The sequence below is a fragment of the Hoplias malabaricus genome, unplaced genomic scaffold (genome assembly GCF_029633855.1).
Source record: "Hoplias malabaricus isolate fHopMal1 unplaced genomic scaffold, fHopMal1.hap1 scaffold_233, whole genome shotgun sequence".
In the NCBI taxonomy this organism is placed as follows: domain Eukaryota; kingdom Metazoa; phylum Chordata; class Actinopteri; order Characiformes; family Erythrinidae; genus Hoplias; species Hoplias malabaricus.
In genome coordinates, this window is record NW_027100857.1 from 25,395 (window position 1) to 51,631 (window position 26,237).

Below are 26,237 nucleotides of genomic sequence, written 5' to 3' on the forward strand. Positions count from 1 at the left end.
AGTTGCCTACACACATACAGGGGTTAGACAATGAAACTGAAACACCTGTCATTGTAGTGTGGGAGGTTTCATGGCTAAATTGGAGCAGACTGGTGGCCAATCTTCATTAATCACACATTGCACCAGTAAGACCATGTGCATCCAATGGTTCAAACATTGTGTCCTGAAGGCGGTGCCGTGTATCAGGACGACAATGCACCAATACACACAGCAAGACTGGTGAAAGACTGGTTGGATGAACATGAAAGTGAGTTGAACATCTCCCATGGCCTGCACAGTCACCAGATCTAAATATTATTGACCCACTTTGGGGTGTTGTGGAGGAGCGAGTCAGGAAACGTTTTCCTCCACCAGCATCACGTAGAGACCTGGCCACTATCCTGCAAGAAGAATGGCTTAAAATCCCTCTGACCACTGTGCAGGACTTGTGTATGTCATTCCCAAGACGAACTGACGCTGTATTGGCTGCAAAAGGAGGCCCTACACCACACTAATAAATTATTGTGGTCTAAAACCAGGTGTTTCACTTTCATTGTCCAACCACTGTATGTACCTGACCAGAATATATTAACACAATCCATTCTTTAATTCCAGTAAAGATTGATTGAGTTGTCCCCAAGTGAAACTGATAATTATGAATTAATTATTGTATATTAAGGGGGGGGGTGGTATGAATATATATATATGTATATATTCATATGTTTGTTTTTATTGATGTATTAATTATTTTTTTTTTTATTAAGGATTAAAATAGTATAATACTCCCTGAATGAAACAGCCATGTTTAAAATGTATTTATTATTAGATCCCTGGGTATCTGTGTCATAGCTGTTTCATACCATGGAGAAGAATCACTACAGGACATTGCTACATAAACAAATGTGATTTATGATTTGTGCCGTGATTATCAGTAAAATATCATGTGTTCCTAAAAAACGAAGGGTACTTGCATCCGATCCAAATGCCCTGCGTCCATCTGGGACTGACACCGGATGACCTTTGGCCCAGTTGGTGAACACAACACCTTTCCCGTCTGTCCAGAGGAAGCGCATCTCCCAGTTGACATCATTCAGTCCGATCCACATGTCATCAGATGCACTGAGCATCATAGTGGTGAGGAAGGCTGAAAGAAAAACCCACATTTAGACCAAGGGGGATCTACCTGAAAGCAGTCATTTTTGAAGTCCTTTAGATATATATTTACCTTGTTCTGCTTCACTCCGAATGGACACCAGATTGCCTCCTTGGGAAATACAGTAGTCCCGAGCATCATGCCAGTTTTTCTCACTACCCTTCCCTACAAATTTGTAACACTGGGAAGAAATTCACACAAGTTCATTTACAGTGAAGCTGTAATTCTTCACGTGTGGGTGTTTTTGTTCATAACTTGTGATTTAAACTTTCATATTTTTTTTAAATGAAGTTAAATCCTCCACAAAAGTTGCCCATGTAAGACAGACTAGTGAGGACAGACTAGGACAGGATCACCCAATGGTTGACCACAGTCCAGACCTGGAATAAATGATGGATTCTATACAGATCAGTGACCAAATCTGTAATACATTAATGAGAATCCAAAACGTCATGGCGACAGACAACAAGCGCAGCTAGTCCAGTTACTACGGCAATAGCACTTTCAATCGTGCCAATCAAAACGATTGTTTACCAAGGCCTAGTCCTAGAGGGACATAGAGCTGATAGGAGTCAATATCCCTTGTATTCACTACAGTGACATGTGCAAGTGCAGAGACACAACATAACCTTTCAAAGCCTTTCTGTTCCTAAATGTTTACATACTTTTCCCCGGAAAGATGTCCACTCAGGAGCACAGCCGCCCGTTGGTGCAGTGGTAGGGACTGCCGTGCTGGTGACAAAACTATTGCTTCTTTTACAGATAGAGGCTAGCGTCACGCCACAGTTGATATCATTCCAGAATCCTGAGATAAAAACATGGTTATGATGTATCTTCAGCCTTATCCTCAAAATAATGTTAGACATTAACAGGAGCAGTACATCATTTTCTCCAATGACTTCCTTTCAGTGATATTATACTGACACCTAGTGGCCTGGATGTGTCAGATGTATACATATACACTAAACAGCTTTATCAAAGGCCGCCCCCATGTGGGAGACCCACTCTGGAGAGCATTAACTGGTACACTTAAGGACTCCAAAGTAACTATCACTGTACAGATAAAAATATATGAATAGTAAATGGTCACTTGAATATCGTCTGCTACGTTTCTGCTGGTGGTAAAACTGGCTGATTGCTTCTTTAACAAATTGTAGCACTGTATAGTGATCTTACCCATGCTCTTGTAAATGGTGACACAGTTCTCATCGTTGTTGGCAAAGTTTGGCTCATTTTGATTCCATGCTGTATACACAACTGGCGAACCATCCACCCAACTAGGGACACACAAGATGATGCATTAGTTTTAATGGACTTTTTAAACTTTCTTATACAGCTACTACTTATAGAGCATTGTTACCTAAAGGACTTATCCAGTCCCACTGTCATTCCGATGTAGTACTGATCCTCGGAGCCCCTTGAAATCTACAAGAAAAATGTAATATATCATTCACGGATTGCTCCAATATTGCCATCTATTAGAAGAGAGTTAATATCACACACTTGAGTAGCATTTGAACAATTTAAATCTAGATTTGATGAAACATAAATACCAAACCTGACCAGTATTGTGATTATAATGACATTATATGTATAAATTAAGTTGTATCCTTACATACGCTGTCCAGAAAACACATAACGTATAACTAAAAGGAGCAACCGGTGATTATTCTTCACATTATTAAACTGTCATTATTCTAATAACGTGATGTAGGATTTATTAGAGCTTCTATCAATTTATCGTCAACACGCCTCCCTCATGTATCAACTCTATGGAGTTATTAGGGCACAACAGCAGCCCGTGTAACAGAGAGTGAGACACCAGGGGACAATATAATATTTTAATTGTAATTCAGTTTGACCAACTGCACTCATTTCAAAGTGTGAGAATAATATAAAAACATAATTTTAATGTATGTTTAATTTTCCTATCCTACCTGTTTCCATATAAACTTCCTCTCTGTTTGGCCGGTAATGACAACCAGGTCAGAATGGTTCTTCTTGCAATTTGCACGAGCATCTTCCATAGATAAGCGATCAGTATTTATGTAGTACTGACTGCCATTGAACTGTATCCAGCCATCATCCGTCTTGTTATACTCTATTATGAAGTGAAAACACACACACACACACACACACATTAGAAACACATAGAACAAATTTCAAATTACACCGATATCAAAAATCAAGCAGACACCTCCCCTACGGAGTGATTGGGAACACACCTGGAACAGCCAGTGTATCAGAGGGCACCACAAACTCACACATTCACTCACACATATGGACACTTTTGAGTCGCCAGTCCACCTACAAATGTGTGTTTTTGGACCGTGGAAGGAAACCGGAGCACCTGGAGGCAACCCATGTGGACACAGGGAAAACACACCCCGAAGCAGGGCTCAAGCCCAAAACCCCGGGACCCTGGAGCTGTGTGACAGCAGCATTACGTCTTGTGCCACCATGCCACAAGAGAGTCTATTAATACCCTTGAATTTGGAAAAGTCATTGGGCAGTGGTATATGAAGTCAAATAGCGTAATAAAACTATAGTGAAATATATGAGAGGAATGGAAAATTATAAAATAAATATAAAATGTAAGCTATAAAATAAATATAAAACACAAAGCGTAGCAGCAGGTAGTGTCGCAGTCACACAGCTCCAGGGACCTGGAGGTTGTGGGTTCGTTTCCCGCTCCAGGTGACTGTCTGTCTCTCTGTGTCTGCGTGGGTTTCCTCCGGGTGCTCCGGTTTCCTCCCACAGTCCAAAAACACACGTTGGTAGGTGGATTGGCGACTCAAAAGTGTCCATAGGTGTGAGTGTGTGTGTGTGTGTGTGTGTCTGTGTTGCCCTGTGAAGGACTGGCGCCCCCTCCAGGGTGTATTCCCGCCTTGCGCCCAATGATTCCAGGTATGCTCTGAACCCACCGCGACCCTGAACTGGATAAGGGTTACAGATAATGAATGAATGAATGAATGAAAGCGTATTGCAGTTATTACCTTGGGGAATATTTGTAGGAGGCGGTTGTGGAGTTACACCTGCAAAAGAAGAATTATTAACATTTATTATTTACTGACAAGCATGGTGACATCTAATAACAACATCCGTGATACGTTTTAGTCAAAATACCACAGATAAAACACCACAGCAGCATTCTCCCCATGTCTATACAGCCTTGTTAAGTACAGCACCTTCTCTTTTAAAGACACTTTATATACACTTTCTGTACATTTCTGAGAATTTTTCCTCACCATTAGCTAGCTCTTTAATCTGTTTGGAAAAATGTCTGGTGTTTACAAAGCCCAGGCTCAGCAAGTTAGGAAGAAACTAAATGGCACAGTCCAAAATGGCTCAGGCATTGTCTCTGTGTGTCACTGGCTCTGCCACGGCCAAATAAATGGTATCTGGAGGGGGTTGGGACAGTGGAACGACCTCTGAATGATAAAAAAAGCATGAAAATAGATGAGGATGTTGCTCAATTCCTGCTCCATGGGTGGGTAATACTGGCTTATTTTTGCAGTTTCAGATGTATTACCTAATTTAATGTGGAACTGACCCAGACCTCTATCTTTCCATGAAAGTAAACACAAATCGAACGTGCTACAAAACTAAACAACTCGAGTCACACATGAGTTTCTGTGATAATTCAGTGATTAAACATACAGACTTCTGCCACTTCAGTTGGTTTCTTACACAAACATACTGTTTCACCTTAAAAGATCCAGAGCTTTTGAATAAACAATAGTTCTGCAGAATTGTCTACATTGCCTTTAAATGATAATGAACCAAACACAGCTCACAGCAAGCAAGCAGCATGGTTAAGCAAGGTGCACAGAAGCTCTTGTTTTACTTGTTTTAGCTTGGTTTTCTTCTTCTCTGCTCTAGACACTAGACTAGACTAGACACAGCCATACAGGTACCTGATAACATTTGTGTGTGTATGTGTAGGGCTCTACCTACCCAATTTTATCTGACAGATCCAGTCATTGTAGGCTTCACAGTCCCTATCATTCCACCTGTGTCCATAATAGAAGCTAGCTTCTGCACAGTGCTCATTCTCATTGTAGTTATTGGGCTCCCCATAGGACCAGTTTTCGTAGTCTGACTAACATGGACAAACAGACACACACATTGGACATTAAATCTGCATAACTAACCAGTTTGCACCATTCAATAATCTGTTAATCCATTGTAATGCTTTATTTGGCAGCTCATTTCACTGGGACTTTAATAACACAGCATGTATTAGCATTGACTATTTATATGATTCATATGTCTGTAATAACATTTACAATATAGTGACATATCATTAATATTAAACTAAAGTGAGAAGATTATGTGCCAATTATAACACTAAAGTACACTAATGTGCTTTACATATATATGCTGCTAATCAAAGGACTGTTAGAGCTTATAAACTGCTATGCTATGCTATGCTATGCTAATGGAACATTACTAGACAGCACCAAAAATGTTGGTGCTAATATATATTTAAGATTAGGATTAGGTACAAATACAATATATATATTTTTATGTATTATTTTTTATGAATATAATTTACTTCATAATATCAGCACTTACATTATATACTTATATATTATTGTATATTATAAACATACTGTGTATAATATTGTGCATATCATACTCTAAATATTTCTGTATTTTAACAGTAAATTACAGTGAAAATGCTGACTTAATACAAGGTTTTCTAAAACTATTATACGTTATTGAATTTGTTTTATCAAGAGGTGGGCAGTGAACCCATAAGCTGTTGAAGCTGTTCTGTTTGAAGCTATTGTTAAACTGACTAAAGAGCGAAGCAGATTCTGGGTTTTTAAGGGTTGTACTGGGTCTAAGACTGAGCAAAATGCACCAGCGGCAGGTTGTATGTGGTACTACAGTAAATTACTGCAAAATGATGTAGAGTGAAAATCTGTATATTGTCTTTAACTACTGCTAGCCAAGCTGCTGGGCAAAGATGAAACGATTCAAACAGAGTGTTAATTCAAAGAAATAAGATTTCAAAACAACTCACTGCAGTTTCATCTGTCCACACAAAGCCAACGTTAGCATCCAGTGAGCTGAAGCCAATCCAAGCAGGGTCAGAACTACCACCGTACCTTTAAGAGGACAGAAAAAAAAAATGATGCTATGAACATGTACTGATTTCTAAATCCACTTTGACCTGTATATAAATACAAACACTAATAAGACTGCTTCTGATGAACCTTGTCAACCTTTGTTCAGAAATTGATGCCTGCAACATGCTCCAACAAAAATGTACCACATGTTACCATAAACATCTTTTATCAACTGAACTTTCCAGTCTTTCACTCAAACACACAGCATTGGCTGCTCTCCAGAACCTCAACCACTCCACTCTCTGGAGGTACAAGGTACAACCACTCCACTCTCTGGAGGTACAAGGTACAACCACTCTACTCCCTGGAGGTACAAGGTACAACCACTCTACTCCCTGGAGGTACAAGGTACAACCACTCTACTCCCTGGAGGTACAAGGTATAACCACTCTACTCCCTGGAGGTACAAGGTATAACCACTCCACTCTCTGGAGGTACAAGGTATAACCACTCTACTCTCTGGAGGTACAAGGTATAACCACTCTACTCTCTGGAGGTACAAGGTACAACCACTCTACTCCCTGGAGGTACAAGGTATAACCACTCTACTCCCTGGAGGTACAAGGTATAACCACTCTACTCTCTAGAGGTACAAGGTATAACCACTCTACTCTCTGGAGGTACAAGGTACAACCACTCTACTCTCTGGAGGTACAAGGTATAACCACTCTACTCTCTGGAGGTACAATGTAGAACCACTCTACTCTCTGGAGGTACAAGGTACAACCACTCTACTCTCTGGAGGTACAAGGTATAACCACTCCACTCTCTGGAGGTACAATGTATAACCACTCTACTCTCTGGAGGTACAAGGTATAACCACTCTACTCTCTGGAGGTACAAGGTATAACCACTCCACTCTCTGGAGGTACAAGGTATAACCACTCTACTCTCTGGAGGTACAAGGTACAACCACTCTACTCCCTGGAGGTACAAGGTATAACCACTCTACTCTCTAGAGGTACAAGGTACAACCACTCTACTCTCTGGAGGTACAAGGTACAACCACTCTACTCTCTGGAGGTACAAGGTACAACCACTCTACTCCCTGGAGGTACAAGGTACAACCACTCTACTCCCTGGAGGTACAAGGTATAACCACTCTACTCTCTAGAGGTACAAGGTATAACCACTCTACTCTCTGGAGGTACAAGGTATAACCACTCTACTCTCTGGAGGTACAAGGTACAACCACTCTACTCCCTGGAGGTACAAGGTACAACCACTCTACTCCCTGGAGGTACAAGGTATAACCACTCTACTCTCTAGAGGTACAAGGTATAACCACTCTACTCTCTGGAGGTACAAGGTATAACCACTCCACTCTCTGGAGGTACAAGGTACAACCACTCTACTCTCTGGAGGTACAAGGTACAACCACTCAACTCCCTGGAAGTACAAGGTATCACCACTCTACTCTCTGGAGGTACAAGGTACAACCACTCTACTCTCTGGAGATACAAGGTACAACCACTCTACTCTCTGGAGATACAAGGTATAACCACTCTACTCTCTGGAGGTACAAGGTACAACCACTCTACTCCCTGGAGGTACAAGGTATAACCACTCTACTCTCTGGAGGTACAAGGTATAACCACTCTACTCTCTGGAGGTACAAGGTATAACCACTCCACTCTCTGGAGGTACAATGTAGAACCACTCTACTCTCTGGAGGTACAAGGTATAACCACTCAACTCCCTGGAAGTACAAGGTATCACCACTCTACTCTCTGGAGGTACAAGGTATAACCACTCTACTCTCTGGAGATACAAGGTACAACCACTCTACTCTCTGGAGGTACAAGGTACAACCACTCTACTCTCTGGAGGTACAAGGTACAACCACTCTACTCTCTGGAGGTACAAGGTACAACCACTCTACTCTCTGGAGATACAAGGTACAACCACTCTACTCTCTGGAGGTACAATGTATAACCACTCTACTCTCTGGAGGTACAATGTATAACCACTCTACTCTCTGGAGGTACAAGGTATCACCACTCTACTCTCTGGAGGTACAAGGTATAACCACTCTACTCTCTGGAGGTACAAGGTATCACCACTCTACTCTCTGGAGGTACAATGTATAACCACTCTACTCTCTGGAGGTACAAGGTATCACCACTCTACTCTCTGGAGGTACAATGTATCACCACTCTACTCTCTGGTGGTACAAGGTATAACCACTCTACTCTCTGGAGGTACAAGTTATAACCACTCTACTCTCTGGAGGTACAAGGTATAACCACTCTACTCTCTGGAGGTACAAGGTATAACCACTCTACTCTCTGGAGGTACAAGGTATAACCACTCAACTCCCTGGAAGTACAAGGTATCACCACTCTACTCTCTGGAGGTACAAGGTATAACCACTCTACTCTCTGGAGATACAAGGTACAACCACTCTACTCTCCGGAGGTACAAGGTACAACCACTCTACTCTCTGGAGGTACAAGGTACAACCACTCTACTCTCTGGAGGTACAAGGTACAACCACTCTACTCTCTGGAGGTACAATGTATAACCACTCTACTCTCTGGAGGTACAATGTATAACCACTCTACTCTCTGGAGGTACAAGGTATCACCACTCTACTCTCTGGAGGTACAAGGTATAACCACTCTACTCTCTGGAGGTACAAGGTATCACCACTCTACTCTCTGGAGGTACAATGTATAACCACTCTACTCTCTGGAGGTACAAGGTATCACCACTCTACTCTCTGGAGGTACAATGTATAACCACTCTACTCTCTGGAGGTACAAGGTATCACCACTCTACTCTCTGGAGGTACAAGGTATAACCACTCTACTCTCTGGAGGTACAAGGTATCACCACTCTACTCTCTGGAGGTACAATGTATAACCACTCTACTCTCTGGAGGTACAAGGTATCACCACTCTACTCTCTGGAGGTACAATGTATCACCACTCTACTCTCTGGTGGTACAAGGTATAACCACTCTACTCTCTGGAGGTACAAGTTATAACCACTCTACTCTCTAGAGGTACAAGGTATAACCACTCTACTCTCTGGAGGTACAAGGTATAACCACTCTACTCTCTGGAGGTACAAGGTATAACCACTCAACTCCCTGGAAGTACAAGGTATCACCACTCTACTCTCTGGAGGTACAAGGTATAACCACTCTACTCTCTGGAGATACAAGGTACAACCACTCTACTCTCCGGAGGTACAAGGTACAACCACTCTACTCTCTGGAGGTACAAGGTACAACCACTCTACTCTCTGGAGGTACAAGGTACAACCACTCTACTCTCTGGAGGTACAATGTATAACCACTTTACTCTCTGGAGGTACAATGTATAACCACTCTACTCTCTGGAGGTACAAGGTATCACCACTCTACTCTCTGGAGGTACAAGGTATCACCACTCTACTCTCTGGAGGTACAAGGTATCACCACTCTACTCTCTGGAGGTACAATGTATAACCACTCTACTCTCTGGAGGTACAAGGTATCACCACTCTACTCTCTGGAGGTACAATGTATAACCACTCTACTCTCTGGTGGTACAAGGTATAACCACTCTACTCTCTGGAGGTACAAGGTATAACCACTCTACTCTCTGGAGGTACAAGGTATAACCACTCTACTCTCTGGAGGTACAAGGTATAACCACTCTACTCTCTGGAGGTACAAGGTACAACCACTCTACTCTCTGGAGGTACAAGGTATAACCACTCTACTCTCTGGAGGTACAAGGTATAACCACTCTACTCTCTGGAGGTACAAGGTATAACCACTCTACTCTCTGGAGGTACAAGGGGACGATGTGAAAACCGAATGAACACCACATGAATACCTCAATGTTATTTCCTTATACTTGGAAATGTATGCAGCCTCCAGGAAAGGGTTTATCCTCTTTGAGTGAAGATGGATGAAGGTTCACCATTTAGTCAAAAACAAAAAACGCTTGTCTTCAATCCACAAATGATTATAAAATGCTGATAGAGGAAAATGTGACAACACAGTTGTAAACATGCTCCTGTAAATATATTTGGAACATGTTGCAGGCATCATTAAGATTATATATTTACAAAAATACATTAAGTTAATAAGGAAAAACATCAAAGATTGTAATTTTGCTTTCGGTTTTGCTACCAATTTTCAAACGGTCACAAAACTTTTGCATTTTGGGTTTGTATCTAAAAGAAGCCAAACAACTTAAAAATCTGAAATACATCTCTGAGTTTACACAAACAAATAAATATTAAAAATGTAGAGCACTTACGGTAGAACATCGGTTTCACTTTCAGCGTGAAAGCTGGCCAGGTCACCGCCGATGGCTCTGCAGAAATCACGGGCTTCAAACCACGTCATCTTATTTTCACTTTTCTGCTTGTAAACCTGAAAAGTGAGGGTTCAAAGTGAGAGCTGTGTGTTGTAGGAGTGTCTCTCACAGCTTTACTCCTTGTGAGTGTTAGGGAGCTGTTTGTTTCTGTTTGTGAGTTTGGTGTTGATGGAGCGAAGTGACATTTTTTTTGGCCAAAACAAACAAAAAAGAATTCAGGACACAATTTATCCACAACCTAATCATTAACACTTTCTAATTCCTTAGCTTTTTAACTGAATTTCACTTTTTACAAGGTGCAGCAGTTACCTTTCAGCACAGAGACAAGAGAATGTAGTTTTGGCTCCAATCCAATTGAAATGTGGTGAATATATATATATATATATATATATATATATTTATTATATTTGGGGTTTTGGGTTTTGTATTTGGTATTCGAGTGGGATGTCATGTTTTTAAGGTATATCCCATCTTTAGTGGAGATAAAGTTACTATAAATCTGTTTGTAATGTTTGCTGGAGACTCAAAACCTGACAGTTATTATAACCAGTAATTTGAGTTCATGTTTTTTCTCTTTTCACTAAGACAAAAAAGCTATTTTTACCTCTTTTTTAGGTATAATATGTTGTTAAAGAAGCTCTGGTGCATCCCTAGTGTTTGTAAATTACCCGCATGCAGTTGGCAGGATCTTTTTTGATCCATCTCGAGGGGCAGGTGAGAGGCTGTGTTGTTGGAGGCACTTTGGTTGTAGTAACACCCTCTGCCATTTTCTTACAGATGTACTTCTGTTTGCTTTCACAGGACAGTACATCCCACAGTCCTGCTGAAGTCCCAGTCAACATGGCAACACAGCCTTGGTGTTTGTCTAAGTGTAAGGCAAAAAAAAACAGTTAATAACACAAGATTCACAAATAATAATGAGTTACTCTAAAGCTTGATAATTCATTCATTCATTATCTGTGACCCTTATCCAGTTCAGGGTCACAGTGGGTCCAGAGCCTACCTGGAATCATTGGACGCAAGGCGGGAATACACCCTGGAGGGGGCGTCATTCCTTCACAGGGCAACACAGACACACACACATTCACTCACACACTCACACCTACGGACACTTTTGAGTCACCAATCCACCTACCAACGTGTGTTTTTGGACTGTGGGAGGAAACCGGAGCACCCAGAGGAAACCCACGCGGACACAGGGAGAACACACCACACTCCTCACAGACAGTCACCCGGAGGAAACCCACGCAGACACAGGGAGAACACACCACACTCCTCACAGACAGTCACCCGGAGGAAACCCACACAGACACAGGGAGAACACACCAACTCCTCACAGACAGTCACCCGGAGCGGGAATCGAACCCACAACCTCCAGGTCCCTGGAGCTGTGTGACTGCAACACTACCTGCTGCGCCACCGTGCCCCCTAAAGCTTAATAATGCACAGCTAATTTTACAAACAATCAGCAGCACTTCGCATTATTCTTAAAAATAAATAGCATCACGTACCTGGCATTCCTACATTGAAGTGTGTAAATGCCACTGTTTCTTTATTTGTCCACTTGAAGCGGTCAGCCCGCTCTGTGTTGGACAGACCAATCCAGAAATATTTCTCAGGCCGTAGACCGACCAGGCTGATCAGAAAAGCATTTTCGTACCTAAGAAAAACACGTTATCACACATGGTACAAAAGAGAGAAGGTAGAGCACTTTAAGCAAGGGTGTGTTTACATGAACACACAGGAATCTGAAATCTGATACAATTTTGCAATGAATCCCGTTAAGTTTAAGGGCACTTTAATAATTTGATAATGAGGGAAATCAATAATCAGATATATTTAAATATAGAATCTTCATCCCTCCAATAAACACACCACAGCTCGTGACTGAAGAGTCATGTTTTCTAGTGCTCCTACCCCGCTTTGAGCACCTTTACTGGTAAATAGGGATACATGTTAACCATTCATTGTTGTGGTATTGAAATAACTGTTTAGTGTTTATTGATCACAGTAAGAGTGAACAAGCTCAACTCCAGCTACTGAGCTAAAATCTATTTTGAAAACTAATAACAACTTTAAAAGGCACAGTTCTGGGGTCTTAATAGAGTGTTTGTGCCATGCTTTGGTCAACATACCACAAGGATCAAACATCCCAGCAGCACTCTACATAAGAAGAAGCACTAAATCAGAACAGGTTTTTTTTTTAACAATGTTTTCTGAAAAAGCCCAACAGTGTGGTCTTTTTGCACACTTTATGGGTTGATACACTCCAGATCCCCAAAATCTGCAAATGCCCGGAAGACTGAACTGCACTTTTAATACAGTTTCAGAGAATACGCTGTGTACGTGATCATTTGAATAAACAGATAATTGCTGAAGTTGCATTCAGATAAGCAGCTGAATTGATCCGTCTCTACAAAGCAGTGTAAAAGTGTAATGTATGCACAACCTGTTAGCAACATGTACAAGGCTAGCTGCACTGTGTCCACACGTCGTTTTGGCTTCATTGAAGTTTTTAGCTTCTACAGCAATACTGTAACAGTAGGAGCTATATCTGATCCAACCCTGGGGAAACGACAGAAAACAGACCACCTTAAGATATGACATTAAATATATTGTACAATACTATACACTTATACATTATACCAGTTGGGTGGTATAATGGTAAAACTGTATACCGCAGTATTTAAAAATGTGGATGATATCTCAAAACCTTTAAAAATTAAGACGTGTTGTGTGTCAGACTTATGCTATGTGTCTGACGTAATTAAGTACAAAGCCAAAGAATTCATTCATGTGCATTTAGGAACCACAGGAAGGGGGTGCTGTGGGAGTTCACTGACAAAAGATGTCACACTCTGAAAAACACAAGCCCTGTGGCCCACCGCAGTTGTGAGTTTGGGTTAAAAGAGAGAGAAAGGAAGATGAAATAAGACAAAATACTCAGAAGACCCTTCGCTCGACTTTGTCCTCACTGGTATGAGGCTTTATCAATTAAATATGTGTGATTTGAGCTGGGGCGGCGCGGTGGTGCAGCAGGTAGTGTGTCGCAGTCACACAGCTCCAGTGACCTGGAGGTTGTGGGTTTGAGTCCTGCTCCGGGTCACTGTCTGTGAGGAGTGTGGTGTGTTCTCCCTGTGTCTGCGTGGGTTTTCCTCCGGGTGACTGTCTGTGAGGAGTGTGGTGTGTTCTCCCTGTGTCTGCGTGGGTTTCCTTCGGGTGACTGTCTGTGAGGAGTGTGGTGTGTTCTCCCTGTGTCTGTGTGGGTTTCCTCTGGGTGACTGTCTGTGAGGAGTGTGGTGTGTTCTCCCTGTGTCTGCGTGGGTTTCCTCCGGGTGACTGTCTGTGAGGAGTGTAGTAAGTTCTCCCTGTGTCTGTGGATTTCCTCCAGGTGACTGTCTGTGAGGAGTGTGGTGTGTTCTCCCTGTGTCTGCGTGGGTTTCCTCCGGGTGACTGTCTGTGAGGAGTGTAGTAAGTTCTCCCTGTGTCTGTGGGTTTCCTCCGGGTGACTTTCTGTGAGGAGTGTGGTGTGTTCTCCCTGTGTCTCCGTGGGTTTCCTTCGGGTGACTGTCTGTGAAGAGTTTGGAGTGTTCTCCCTGTGTCAGCGCAGGTTTCCTCCGGGTGCTCCGGTTTCCTCCCGCGGTTCAAAAACACATGTTGGTAGGTGGATTGGTGATTCAAAAAAGTGTCCGTAGGTGCAAATGTGTGTGTGGTGCCCCCTCCAGGGTGTGTTCCTGCCTTGCGCCCAGTGATTCCGGGTGGGCTTCAAACCCACTGACCCTGAACTGGATAAACTGTTACAGACAATGAATGAATGATTTGAGTTGGAGTTCACTGAAAAAATCATTTTCTGTGGTGTGCTAAAGTGCAAGTGCTGGTTTGCTGGCCAGCTATGCTTCTAAACAGTGTAGCGGCTCTTATTTTGCTTATTTTCAAAGTTTTCTTCCAGCACCAGTCATGAAATTTGCTTTCAGAAAAGGTTTTTATCGTGAACTCATGTGTCCGTGGGCACTGTCGAGCTAAACTGCACAGTGTTAAAACCCTTCACTTGACTTTGTGCTCACAAATATGTGCACCCCCTACACCCACCCCCTCCCTACGGGTAATACCGTATACCATGTTAATACTTTAAGACGGTATGACGGTATAAAATATGTGTTTAAAAAAAACTTTTTTCATCATTTCACGAGTTACAATTTATAGATAAAATGTTAAAGAAATATATAACCATTTTAAATTGATAAATAAATATGAACATTGTTTGTGAGCTACAGCTCAATATTTTTCCTAAGTTTCAACATTCACTGATGCACAGGCATTTAGAAGAATCCCTTGATCAGCAGTTTTCTCTGGAGATGGGCTCTGACCTTGCCACTGAAGACAGATGATTTTCACAGGTTTTTATTGTTTTAGGAACAATGTGTCAGCATTCCCAAGAAAGCTCTGAGATGACCGAGAATGGACCCTTTCAGTTACTGTCATTTTACCTTTTTTTTTTCCTTTTGTTGCATATCACATCCTTTTCATAATTGTCTTGTTAAACGAGAGAAAGCAAGCGCTCTGACATTTTTTACAAAGAAAGTGCAGTGTCAGCTGACCTCTGGATGAGACCTCAACCTGTGAGAATTTTACGACTAATACAACAGAAAAGAATAAAATCAAGGGAACGTTATTACAAAGTTAGACAATACGGCACTTCCCAAGCTCCGACCACTGTACCTCGTGTAACTGGTTTATTCTTACAGAGATGGGAGGTCCTCTGAGACGGGGGCTTGGTCTGTGGTAGCACAAACAGACCAGCGATCCCCGCAGTGACAGGTATGAAGTTTTCCCTGTAGAGTATGTGTTTTCACTGAAATCACCTAATGAATAATTATACAGGGCCTCTCCTATTGGTTAAAGAAGGAATCAAGGATTTTTAACACAGAAATATAGCAAGGAACATCTATGAAATTGAAGAACGCTTTCATGTCTCAAGACAGAGACAGAATCTTCACTCATAAGTCACAAGGCGTCTTGAGACGTCTTGCTATAACAAACTGTCTCAAGACATCTTAAGACACAGTGATAGCTGGGTATGAAAATATGTACCATAGAGTGGGTCCCCCACATGGAGCAGACATGAACTGCCAATCCACCTACCAATGTGTGTTTTTGGACTGTGGGAGGAAACCGGAGCACCCGGAGGAAACCCACGCAGACACAGGGAGAACACACCACACTCCTCACAGACAGTCACCCGGAGGAATCCCACGCAGACACAGGGAGAACACACCACACTCCTCACAGACAGTCACCCGGAGGAATCCCACGCAGACACAGGAAGAACACACCACACTCCTCACAGAAAGTCACCCGGAGGAAACCCACGCAGACACAGGGAGAACACACCACACTCCTCACAGATAGTCACCCGGAGGAAACCCACACAGACACAGGGAGAACACACCACACTCCTCACAGTCACCCAGGGGAAACCCACGCAGACACAGGGAGAACACACCACACTCCTCACAGACAGTCACTCGGAGGAAACCCACACAGACACAGGGAGAACACACCACACTCCTCACAGACAGTCACCTGGAGGAAACCCACGCAGACACAGGGAGAACACACCACACTCCTCACAGACAGTCACTCGGAGGAAAACCATGCAGACACAGGGAGAACACACCACACTCCTCACAGACAGTCACCTGGAGGAAACCCACGCAGACACAGGGAGAACACACCACACTCCTCACAGACAGTCACCCGGAGGAAACCCACGCAGACACAGGGAGAACACACCACACTCCTCACAGACAGTCACCTGGAGGAAACCCACGCAGACACAGGGAGAACACACCACACTCCTCACAGACAGTCATCTGGAGGAAACCCACGCAGACACAGGGAGAACACACCACACTCCTCACAGACAGTCACTCGGAGGAAACCCACACAGACACAGGGAGAACACACCACACTCCTCACAGACAGTCACTCGGAGGAAACCCACACAGACACGGAGAACACACCACACTCCTCACAGACAGTCACCTGGAGGAAACCCACGCAGACACGGGGAGAACACACCACACTCCTCACAGACAGTCACTCGGAGGAAACCCACACAGACACAGGGAGAACACACCACACTCCTCACAGACAGTCACTCGGAGGAAACCCACGCAGACACAGGGAGAACACACCACACTCCTCACAGACAGTCACTCGGAGGAAACCCACCCAGACACAGGGAGAACACACCACACTCCTCACAGACAGTCACCCGGAGGAAACCCACGCAGACACAGGGAGAACACACCACACTCCTCACAGACAGTCACCTGGAGGAAACCCACGCAGACACAGGGAGAACACACCACACTCCTCACAGATAGTCACCCGGAGGAAACCCACGCAGACACAGGGAGAACACACCACACTCCTCACAGATAGTCACCCGGAGGAAACCCACACAGACACAGGGAGAACACACCACACTCCTCACAGATAGTCACCCGGAGCAGGAATCGAACCCACAAGGTGACAGAGACTACACAAAATGTGTCTGTGTGTGTTTGTGAAAATGGAGGTGAAGTAGAGTGCGTGACTCACGACAGGGCATCCCGGACTGACGAGTTCAGGTGAACCTGCAGGTTTGCTCGATGCTTTCTTCTTACAGATGTAGCCATGTTCCTTCTCACACATGTAATCTGCCCACTTCCCGTCCTATAGTAGCACAGAAAAAAATGCCACAGCCGCATCTGAGATACAACCGTGATAGGAAAATGCAACCTAACACTGTAGTCAAAATGTTGTAATCATGACCTTTGACTTTTGGGGAAAGTAAGTGCTTTGCAGTAAATTCTTTAGTTAGATTTAGGGAAGTATAATCCTTAGTTAGATTTAGAGAAGTTTAATCAAAATGTCAAATGTGCATCCTGCTTAGAGGAGGGTGACATGACCTGCCTTAACCACCCTCTGCAAGACGAGATGGGGAAATAGCAAGAAGTGAGAGGGTTGATGGTAACCGAGAATATGTAATGAACACTAATATATGGAATGAGTTGACAGAACAATAATGGGAACGTCTGGGACTTGGGGAGTAGTCTGAGACCATGATGTAAGGGCAACAGGAAAAGTGTATGTGACAAATGCCCTATATATATATATATACACACAGCTGTGAATGTCTCAATAAACTTGGGATTGGAGTGAATGCTTGACCCTGTGACTTCATTCCTCTAGTTCCTTCTCAGGCCTGAGAATCATTTAGGAACTCGGACGTGGTCGGTCGTGGAACCTACACGACTCTACTCAACTCAGCACGGATCTTCTGCTCTTCCACTGGCCAAATCTGGTCCCTGGAATCAGGTCCCAGCTCGTTTCGCGTTCCAACCGTGCCGAGCAGGTACCAAATGGTGAGGTGTAAACCCTGCAGAGCCCTGATTGGCCAGAGCCATTTCGCGGGGGAGCCCTGCCAGTGGAAAAGCGACAAGCTTTTTAAGCGTGCCACCAAGCCGTGTCGAGTCGAGTCGAGTCGTGTAGACCCGGACCCATGCGGTGGAAAAGCACCATTAGACAATTACCACAACAATAACATCACCTTTAACAAATGTGACACCTTTAGGAGGTGAGGTTATATACCGTTGTATACTTGTTTGTTTATGCAGCTGGCACTTTATTATTATAGTTACACCATTCATTCATTCATTATCTGTAACCCTTATCCACTTCAGGGTCGAGGTGGGTCCAGAGTCTACCTGGGCGCAAGGCGGGAACACACCCTGGAGGGGGCGCCAGTCCTTCACAAGGCAACACACACACATTCACTCACACCTACGGACACTTTCGAGTCACCAATCCACCTACCAACGTGTGTTTTTGGACCGTGGGAGGAAACCGGAGCACCCGGAGGAACACCCACGCGGACACAGGGAGAACACACCACACTCCTCACAGACAGTCACCCAGAGTGGGAATCGAACCCACAACCTCCAGGTCCCTGGAGCTGTGTGACTGCGACACTACCTGCTGCACCACCGTGCCGCCCATAATTACACCCGACAATAACAAATCATTATACAGGCCACTCGTTATATCTTACATTCTTCAGGTTCATGTTCATTAAAACAAAGTGTCCCCACTATAGCAGATATGACCAGGGGGGCTCTAGGTTGTACCTTTCCTTTCATGAGAACACAGTCCTCCCTCAGGTTATTGGCATGTGTAGGTTCTCCCACCAGCCACTTGGCAAAGGTAACATGGGTTCTGTCTGACCATTCAAACAGATTCTGCGTCTTCTGGTCATTCAAGCCTATCCATAATTCGTCAGTGGGTGCTATGAAGCAAACAGACACAACAGCATGGAGCAGGGGATACAACATCATTAAAGGGGCAGTGTGTAAGATGTAGGCGGATCCGTAGCTGTACAACCATGTTTTTATTTGTGTATAAGCACTTGTAACTACAAATCTTTGTGTTTTCATTGGCTTAGAATGAGCCCCTGATGTCTACATAGGGAGGAGGTCCTCTCCAAACACAGGCCACACTAGTAGATAAGTGTAATTCATTATTACGGCACTGTGCTGAAATCAACAGGGAGAGGGAGGTGTTTGGTTTTCTACCCTCCTGTAAAAGTTACATAGTGCAGTTTCTACAGTGCTGAGCCCAGATTACCAATGACAGATACGTTATCATTATCACATTCCTACCCCTAGCCACTTTTTCAAAGAATAAAAAGAAAATAATTCTCAGAATGTGTGTGTGTGTGTGTGTGTGTGTGTGTGTGTGTGTGTGTGTGTGTGTGTGTGTTCATGCTCTTACTGTATCCACTCTGAGAGATGATAAAGCTGTGCTCCTCTATGTTGTGAATGCTGGCCAAATCTGCTCCGTCTTTGTGACATGCGGCTAGAGCATCTTTCCACATCATCTTATTACGCTGGAGAGAGTAGCAGTGGCCTGCATATGGCACCCACCCCGCGGAGCAGAATATGGGCTGATCCTTAACTAAACAACACACAAACAAGAAGATTGACCCAGACACATGCGAGGTGTAATCGTGAATGTGTACATTTTCATTTCCACTGAAACCAGCCACAAATTACAGCAGGCAAATGTAAGAACTCTTTTTAATCAAAAATAAATGGTGGTGTTGTCAAGGCAATGGACTGACCTCCCCAGAGCCCGTTTGTTTTGACTGTGTTTGAGATTACTTGGAATTTTAGAAGCAGAAAATATGACGAACTCCTACAACAGCACTCCTTATCAGTGTGGAAAAATATCCTGCCCGTTTCTTTCTAAAACTGAAAGGAACGGCAGCTGGAGTAAAGGCTAAAGGTGGACAAAGTAAATACTGAACACGTTTATATTAAATGTACTTGTTGACATTATTTCCCATTCAAATAATTAATTACATTTTTTAATGGGGCGGCACGGTGGTGCAGCAGGTAGGTGTCGCAGTCACACAGCTCCAGGGACCTGGAGGTTGTGGGTTCGATTCCCGCTCCGGGTGACTGTCTGTGAGGAGTGTGGTGTGTTCTCCCTGTGTCTGTGTGGGTTTCCTCCGGGTGACTGTCTGTGAGGAGTGTGGTGTGTTCTCCCTGTGTCTGCGTGGGTTTACTCCGGGTGACTGTCTGTGAGGAGTTGGTGTGTTCTCCCTGTGTCTGTGTGGGTTTCCTCCTGGTGACTGTCTGTGAGGAGTGTGGTGTATTCTCCCTGTGTCTGTGTGGGTTTCCTCCGGGTGCTCCGGTTTCCTCCCACAGTCCAAAAAACACACGTTGGTAGGTGGATTGGTGACTCAAAAGTGTCCGTAGGTGTGAGTGTGTGAGTGAATGTGTGTGTGTGAGCGTGTGTTGCCCTGTGAAGGACTGGCGCCCCCTCCAGGGTGTATTCCCGCCTTGTGCCCAATGATTCCAGGTAGGCTCTGGACCCACCGCGACCCTGAACTGGATAAGGGTTACAGATAATGAATGAATGAATGAATTTTTTTAATGGATCATTTGTACTTGTTGACTGTTTTGACCGTTTTTGCACAGAGCTGTACGTGTGTGGATTGTGTGTATCTTACCCACAGTAGGTGTAACGGTGGTGGAGTTTCCCTTGCGGCAGATGTAGCCCAGTTTCTTACTGCAGCCCACGCTCTCCCATTTAGACGCCTTCCCAGCATTCAGTGCAGCACAGTTCAGTCCAGGCTCTAGGGATGGGTGGCCTGAGAAACGGGATATGCATATTTCAACAACTTGTTTAAAGCAGTGGGTGTATGCTACGTCTGAAATGTGTGTGTGTGTGTGTGTGTGTGTGTGTGTGTAAGTAAGAGTACCAGGAGCCCAGTTCAGATATCTAAAAGGGTTTCCATCACTCCATTGCCAGCCACTTTCAAAGTCTAGACTATTCAGTCCAATCCAAAGAGCAGAGCCCAGGGTATTTGTTAAACCTGCAAAATAATACACCATCATCTCATATCCAACTAAGTTAAACTGTCTTGGGATGTACATAGTGACACTCAAATACCTGGTTAATACCTAGAAATATATTCAGAATAATACCTAGAAATCAATGTACATGGGATTTATTGTTTCTCAGATGGTGTACCTGATATATACGTTTGCTCGTGCAGCTCTACAATGCTCAGGAGGTCAGCTCCTTGTTGTTGGCAGCTCTTGCGAGCTTGATGCCAGGTCAACACCGACTGAGTGTTCCTCTGATACAAAACACTGGTCACTGGATCGCTGTCCCAACCCGATGTTGCTGCCAAACACACACAGTGATGGAAGAATGGATTGGAGGGTAGATGGACAGATACATTTATGATCATATATGTCAGAGTACACTTTTCTGTGCACACACACACACATACACACACTAGAGTCATGGGCTAGTGAGAACACAATGGGGTCTAGGCAGCCATCCCAGGGTCCAGGGAGCAGGTGGGCCTTAGGTGCCTTACTTAAGGGAACTCCAGACATGGATATTGAGGGAGGAGACAGTGCTGTCCCTTCACTTCCCCAGTATTCCTGCAGGCTGAGGAGATTCAACCAGTGGCCTTTCATTCCCAAGTTTCCCTTAAATTTGAACCACGGCTAACCAAATACAGTTATGATATGATATTTCATATCTCATATTTATATTTCCTATCTTTCATATAACTTTAACGCCCACTCCAAATGTCCCTACACTTGTAATGTATATTCACAATGAAACAAGCTGGACATTTAGACCTTCTACATCACTCGTCACCCAGAAAAAAAACCCAAAAACTTTGCATACATCTGCATTGCAACAGGAAAACGGAGAACAGAGGAAACAACTTCACAGGAAATGTGTGTATCAGCAGGTCAGTCCCCAGACCTGAGCTCGGGACTGACCCTATTTTATGGCTCTAATACAGGACAGAACAAAACAGGAAAATCATCCTTTTCATCAACCACAGCACTTTGCTCACTTTATATATATATATACACACACAAACAAACACACACACACACACATATAAAACACACACACATAAGGCTTTCCACCAAACAAATCAGGGTTGTCTTACACTTGCTGGGACAGAAACCCCATTTCTTCTCCTTGCTGTAGTCCGTCTCTGTGGAGCACCAGAGCTGACCGTCAGATCGCCCGTCCACGGTACACTCTGCATACCACTTCTCCCCAAATTTAAAGGGGAATTGACAAGGTCTTCCAAAATCATTCCCACCAATGGTGAACAGCTCTGCGGAGAGTAACAAAAGAGTATTCACAATTTACAAACTCTATATTAGCCCCTAGGGAGGGTACTTTATATAATGTATCACTGTCAAATCGAATCTTGCAGTAGAAATGAATGGGATAAATAGCTGTCCAGGGCATTTAAGACCATTTCTCTGGAGCCATTCAGCCACGTTAGTCAGCATCCCCAGAAAACTGTGTCCGACTCCAGTCCTTCAAAAGTGCCCGGTATAATGAGATCCCTACCGATGCTCGAACAAATCCATGACACCTTTTATAATCAGTTAGGATTCACAGATTGTGGACCCAGATGTTCATTTGTGAACACACAGCTTGTATAATCTCTGTAGAAACACATGGAGCAGGTGCACATGCGCCTAATATCACCACGCTCAGTGTAAAGTGATGGCTTTAGTAGGTTTGGGAACGGTGGGACTGTTCTCTGATGTGAGGGGATGTTTTCTTGTAAAAAAGGATGTGCTGGAGCAGAGCTAGTGATCCAGAATTAATCGTTACATAATGCTAACACTTCTGCAAAGATTCTAATTTGAACTAGTGCAACGCTTTCATAGAAAATCACTACTGATGCTCCTTAATTCAGAAGAATCTTTTTGTGTGTGTGTCTATGTCCACGTAGCGTATGTCCTGTTTACAGCTGAATGTCGTGTTGGACTTTGTGCTTCAATAAATGACGTTCTGGTTGAGCTTATGTTAGAATTTAAAGCACCACGTCCAATAAAAGCTTAGCATTCGTAGATCACTCATCAGCAAACCCACAGTTTAGAGTCTACACCAAGGAATACATCACTGGCACTGGTCTGAACTTACACCAATCAATCTGTCAGTAATCCTCTGTAACCACTTTATTCTGCTCAGTGTCAAGGAGGGTCTAGAACCTACCTGGAATCATTTGGCGCCAGGTAGGAACACGCCCTGGACATGATGGCATCACATCACAGGGCATCTCACACACTCACATATGTGGAATATTACCCCCAGTCACTCTCACACATTCTCAGCATTTAACCCAATAAAACAGAGCTTGGCCCTGTGCTGGTCCTGGAGCTGGAGCTAGAGTTGTAGAGATATCACCTGCAATACTAGTGAGTTACTAGTGAGTAAAATCACAACCAGGCCTGCGATTACAGAGTGTTCGATGAGTTCTAAACCCCATCCATCACTACGACAGCGTTCATACCTTGGTATCCATGTGAACACAGATTCTCCTTGCTCCCGTAGATCTGCCACCGGCTCCAGGAACCTGTCCCTGAGTACATCACGATGTTGGGCTCTTGGCGGTTTCCGTAGTTAAAATGCAGGGCTTGGTTCTTCAGGCCGAACAGGGTCTCGTTCTTGCACTCCCAGGTCTGCAGGGGGCTGAGCTCATTGCAGGGCAACAGCATCACCTTCACCCACTCTTTCAGGTCCTGAGCCCCCAGGCACAGCTTGTGGGAGATGCTGAGGACTCGAGAAGAGGAGATCCAGCGGAAGCGCTGCGTTTCGGAGGACGGGTCACAGTCCGTCGCCTGAGCAAGGTTGGGGTTCACCACCTTCACACATTTATTGTGAGCCTCGTTGTAAATGAGGAAAGCACTGCTGTCTGCACGAGAAGAGCACACAACATAGAGTACATCACTGACAGAATGATATCTAAGTTCAGATTTGGAGTTAATGGAATGCTAATAGTACACAGACAGGAAAGGTATCCATTTATTATGAGTTCATTGATTCATTCATTAATTTTCTTCATCCTCTTCAGGGTCACGGTAGATTTAGAGCCACAGGGCACACATTGGACAAGACAGCAGTCCACACTCACCCAGTCACTCTCACACACACACAAACACACTCTTACACCTGTGGACCCTCAATCAGTCACCCACTTACCTCTTTATTTATTGAATATAAGACTTGATCTATAAATAGTGACCAAAAATACTTGAATTAAATGCAGTTCAGAATGAAGTCAGAGGTAACTTTAATTCAGAATGAAATCTTATTACATAATCTTTATAAGAAATATAAGTCTGTCACTCAGATAAGAGTCAGATTAGTCATTGACTGGAATCTCTTCCTGAGTGTCCTCAGTGAAACGGAGAACTGAAAGTTTAACAACACTGCAGCCTTCTCTTTAAAAACTTCATAGTAATAATTTATTCAATTTGATACATGAATCAAACGCACTGAACCGCTGCCGCAGAGTTACGTACCTAGCTGAAAGGTGCAGTGCAGTGCCATGAAGAGGCACAGCAGCACACACAGAGGAAAGTTGAACTTCTTCATGACTGTGCTTCAGATCATAATCCAAGAAGAATAATGGCTGCGGGGGGGATCCTGCTCAGGCCCAAATCACTGAGGGACTAACACACACCTCTCAGTGTGTTTAAGGTTGTAGTGTGGATTCTTTAGTGGGTGGGAGTTAAAGGCAGGAACAAAGCTGCACCAAACTAGTTCCCACTCTGTGAAGTATCTGATTCTTTCTCTGTGTATCTTCACTAATGCACATCATCGCAGTCAACACCAAAACGAGCCTCCGAGTACCTCCAAAAAACCTAATTCAGAGTCGTTATGGAGCATTTCTTCGGGTCCGTTTTTCAAACACAACGTAGATATATAATAATAATAATAATAATAATAATATATAAATAATAATGTAGAAGACTAAAGGTGGATAGCACTGAAGACATGGCATTAAACTATCATCTGTTTTGTAAATAACATGTTATAATAGGATGAATGAATGAATGAATGAAACCATGTGTCTTGTATTTAACAGACTTGAACAAACACTGCTATTCAGAATCTCATGTGAAGTGATGACTGTGTATCTACAGGTAGATTATACACCAAAATAAAACACTGTAAATATATCCATTTAAAGCCAGTGTGATGTTTTAATTTTATATTTGTATAAAAATGTTACCATCATTTTCAAATGAAACTGAATTTCCATGAGCCATTTACTAAACACGGGGCTAAATCACCACCACAAAATATTTTAAGGTCTTCACTCTTCAGGCAAATATGCTCAGTCTAAACAGTAAAAAATGCTGCATATTTTTGGCAGTGTATCACTGATACGTCTTTCTGACTATAATTAATCATAACTGCGCTTGAGAATCACCACCCAAGCTTAATAAACCTTTTTCAATCGCACGACTCTTTTTGGGTACTGCTGCTGTAGCTTATAGTTCATATATCTACATGTCATCTGCACAGCACCCAAGCCCTTCCTGCAAACTACCATTAACCTCCAAAAACGCTTATTCCAAGTGACAGTTGTCATAACACTCCTAGGTTCAATTGGAGCAGCTGCAGTGATACCATTACCATTTAATCAAATAGTTAAACACTTAATGCCAAACATCAGTCATTCATTTGTTGGGTGTTAAAACTGCTGTAAAGTCTACTTCATTTTCTATAATAAAATGAATGAATATTTTAAATATGGCTGATTCCCAAATGACTAAAATATCATGCAACATTTCTTTATCAATTATTAGTTTAACATTGTATTGTACGGGACGTACTGTTGTTATATTATTGCAAAGATATTGAAGTAGTGTTTACGCTCTCATTACAGTGTTGTTTCCGACACTCTGGGTGTGAGAGAGAGAGAGAGAGTGAGTGAATGAAAGAGGGAGAAAATGCTGATGAAGTGAAAGAGAAAGGCAATAGGAACCCTGGAGGACCTGAAGCTCAGCAAGAAGGAAACGCGCTCCAAGCACTTGAGTACAAAGCGGGGAAATCCTGTTTCCTGCCCAGGGAAAGACAGAGGTGACATCTGCACTCGTGAACAAAAAAAAAAGACAGACAAAAACCAAAAACCTGGATCAATAAAAATGTCTTCTTCATCAAATTAGCACAAATCATTATAAATGTTTTCAATTCAATTAACGCTTTGATTAAAGGATATAGTCCCTGCTGTGGATACAAGGTTGATGTATG

The 26,237-nt window shown here is 43.3% G+C and overlaps 1 protein-coding gene across 2 annotated transcripts in view; it reads right to left on the minus strand.

The window, feature by feature from the left end:
- The window catches only part of mrc1a (mannose receptor, C type 1a), a 36,931-nt gene extending 12,297 nt beyond the window's left edge, over window positions 1-24,634 (minus strand). For both annotated transcript variants that reach the window (XM_066658770.1, XM_066658769.1), the window contains exons 1-22: window positions 24,500-24,634; window positions 23,488-23,889; window positions 22,120-22,293; window positions 21,171-21,326; window positions 20,899-21,012; window positions 20,647-20,787; window positions 19,404-19,586; window positions 18,761-18,918; window positions 17,193-17,306; window positions 13,036-13,151; window positions 12,098-12,246; window positions 11,255-11,451; window positions 10,527-10,642; window positions 6,165-6,249; window positions 5,090-5,234; window positions 4,129-4,167; window positions 3,070-3,233; window positions 2,493-2,557; window positions 2,309-2,409; window positions 1,798-1,937; window positions 1,205-1,313; window positions 951-1,123 (exon numbers count right to left, since the gene is read on the minus strand). In XM_066658770.1, coding sequence (XP_066514867.1) covers window positions 951-1,123; window positions 1,205-1,313; window positions 1,798-1,937; window positions 2,309-2,409; window positions 2,493-2,557; window positions 3,070-3,233; window positions 4,129-4,167; window positions 5,090-5,234; window positions 6,165-6,249; window positions 10,527-10,642; window positions 11,255-11,451; window positions 12,098-12,246; window positions 13,036-13,151; window positions 17,193-17,306; window positions 18,761-18,918; window positions 19,404-19,586; window positions 20,647-20,787; window positions 20,899-21,012; window positions 21,171-21,326; window positions 22,120-22,293; window positions 23,488-23,889; window positions 24,500-24,572 — 3,114 coding nt within the window. In that variant the 5' untranslated portion in view covers window positions 24,573-24,634. The remainder of the gene's footprint in view (window positions 1-950; window positions 1,124-1,204; window positions 1,314-1,797; window positions 1,938-2,308; window positions 2,410-2,492; window positions 2,558-3,069; window positions 3,234-4,128; window positions 4,168-5,089; window positions 5,235-6,164; window positions 6,250-10,526; window positions 10,643-11,254; window positions 11,452-12,097; window positions 12,247-13,035; window positions 13,152-17,192; window positions 17,307-18,760; window positions 18,919-19,403; window positions 19,587-20,646; window positions 20,788-20,898; window positions 21,013-21,170; window positions 21,327-22,119; window positions 22,294-23,487; window positions 23,890-24,499) is intronic.
- Between the last annotated feature and the right edge of the window lie 1,603 nt (window positions 24,635-26,237).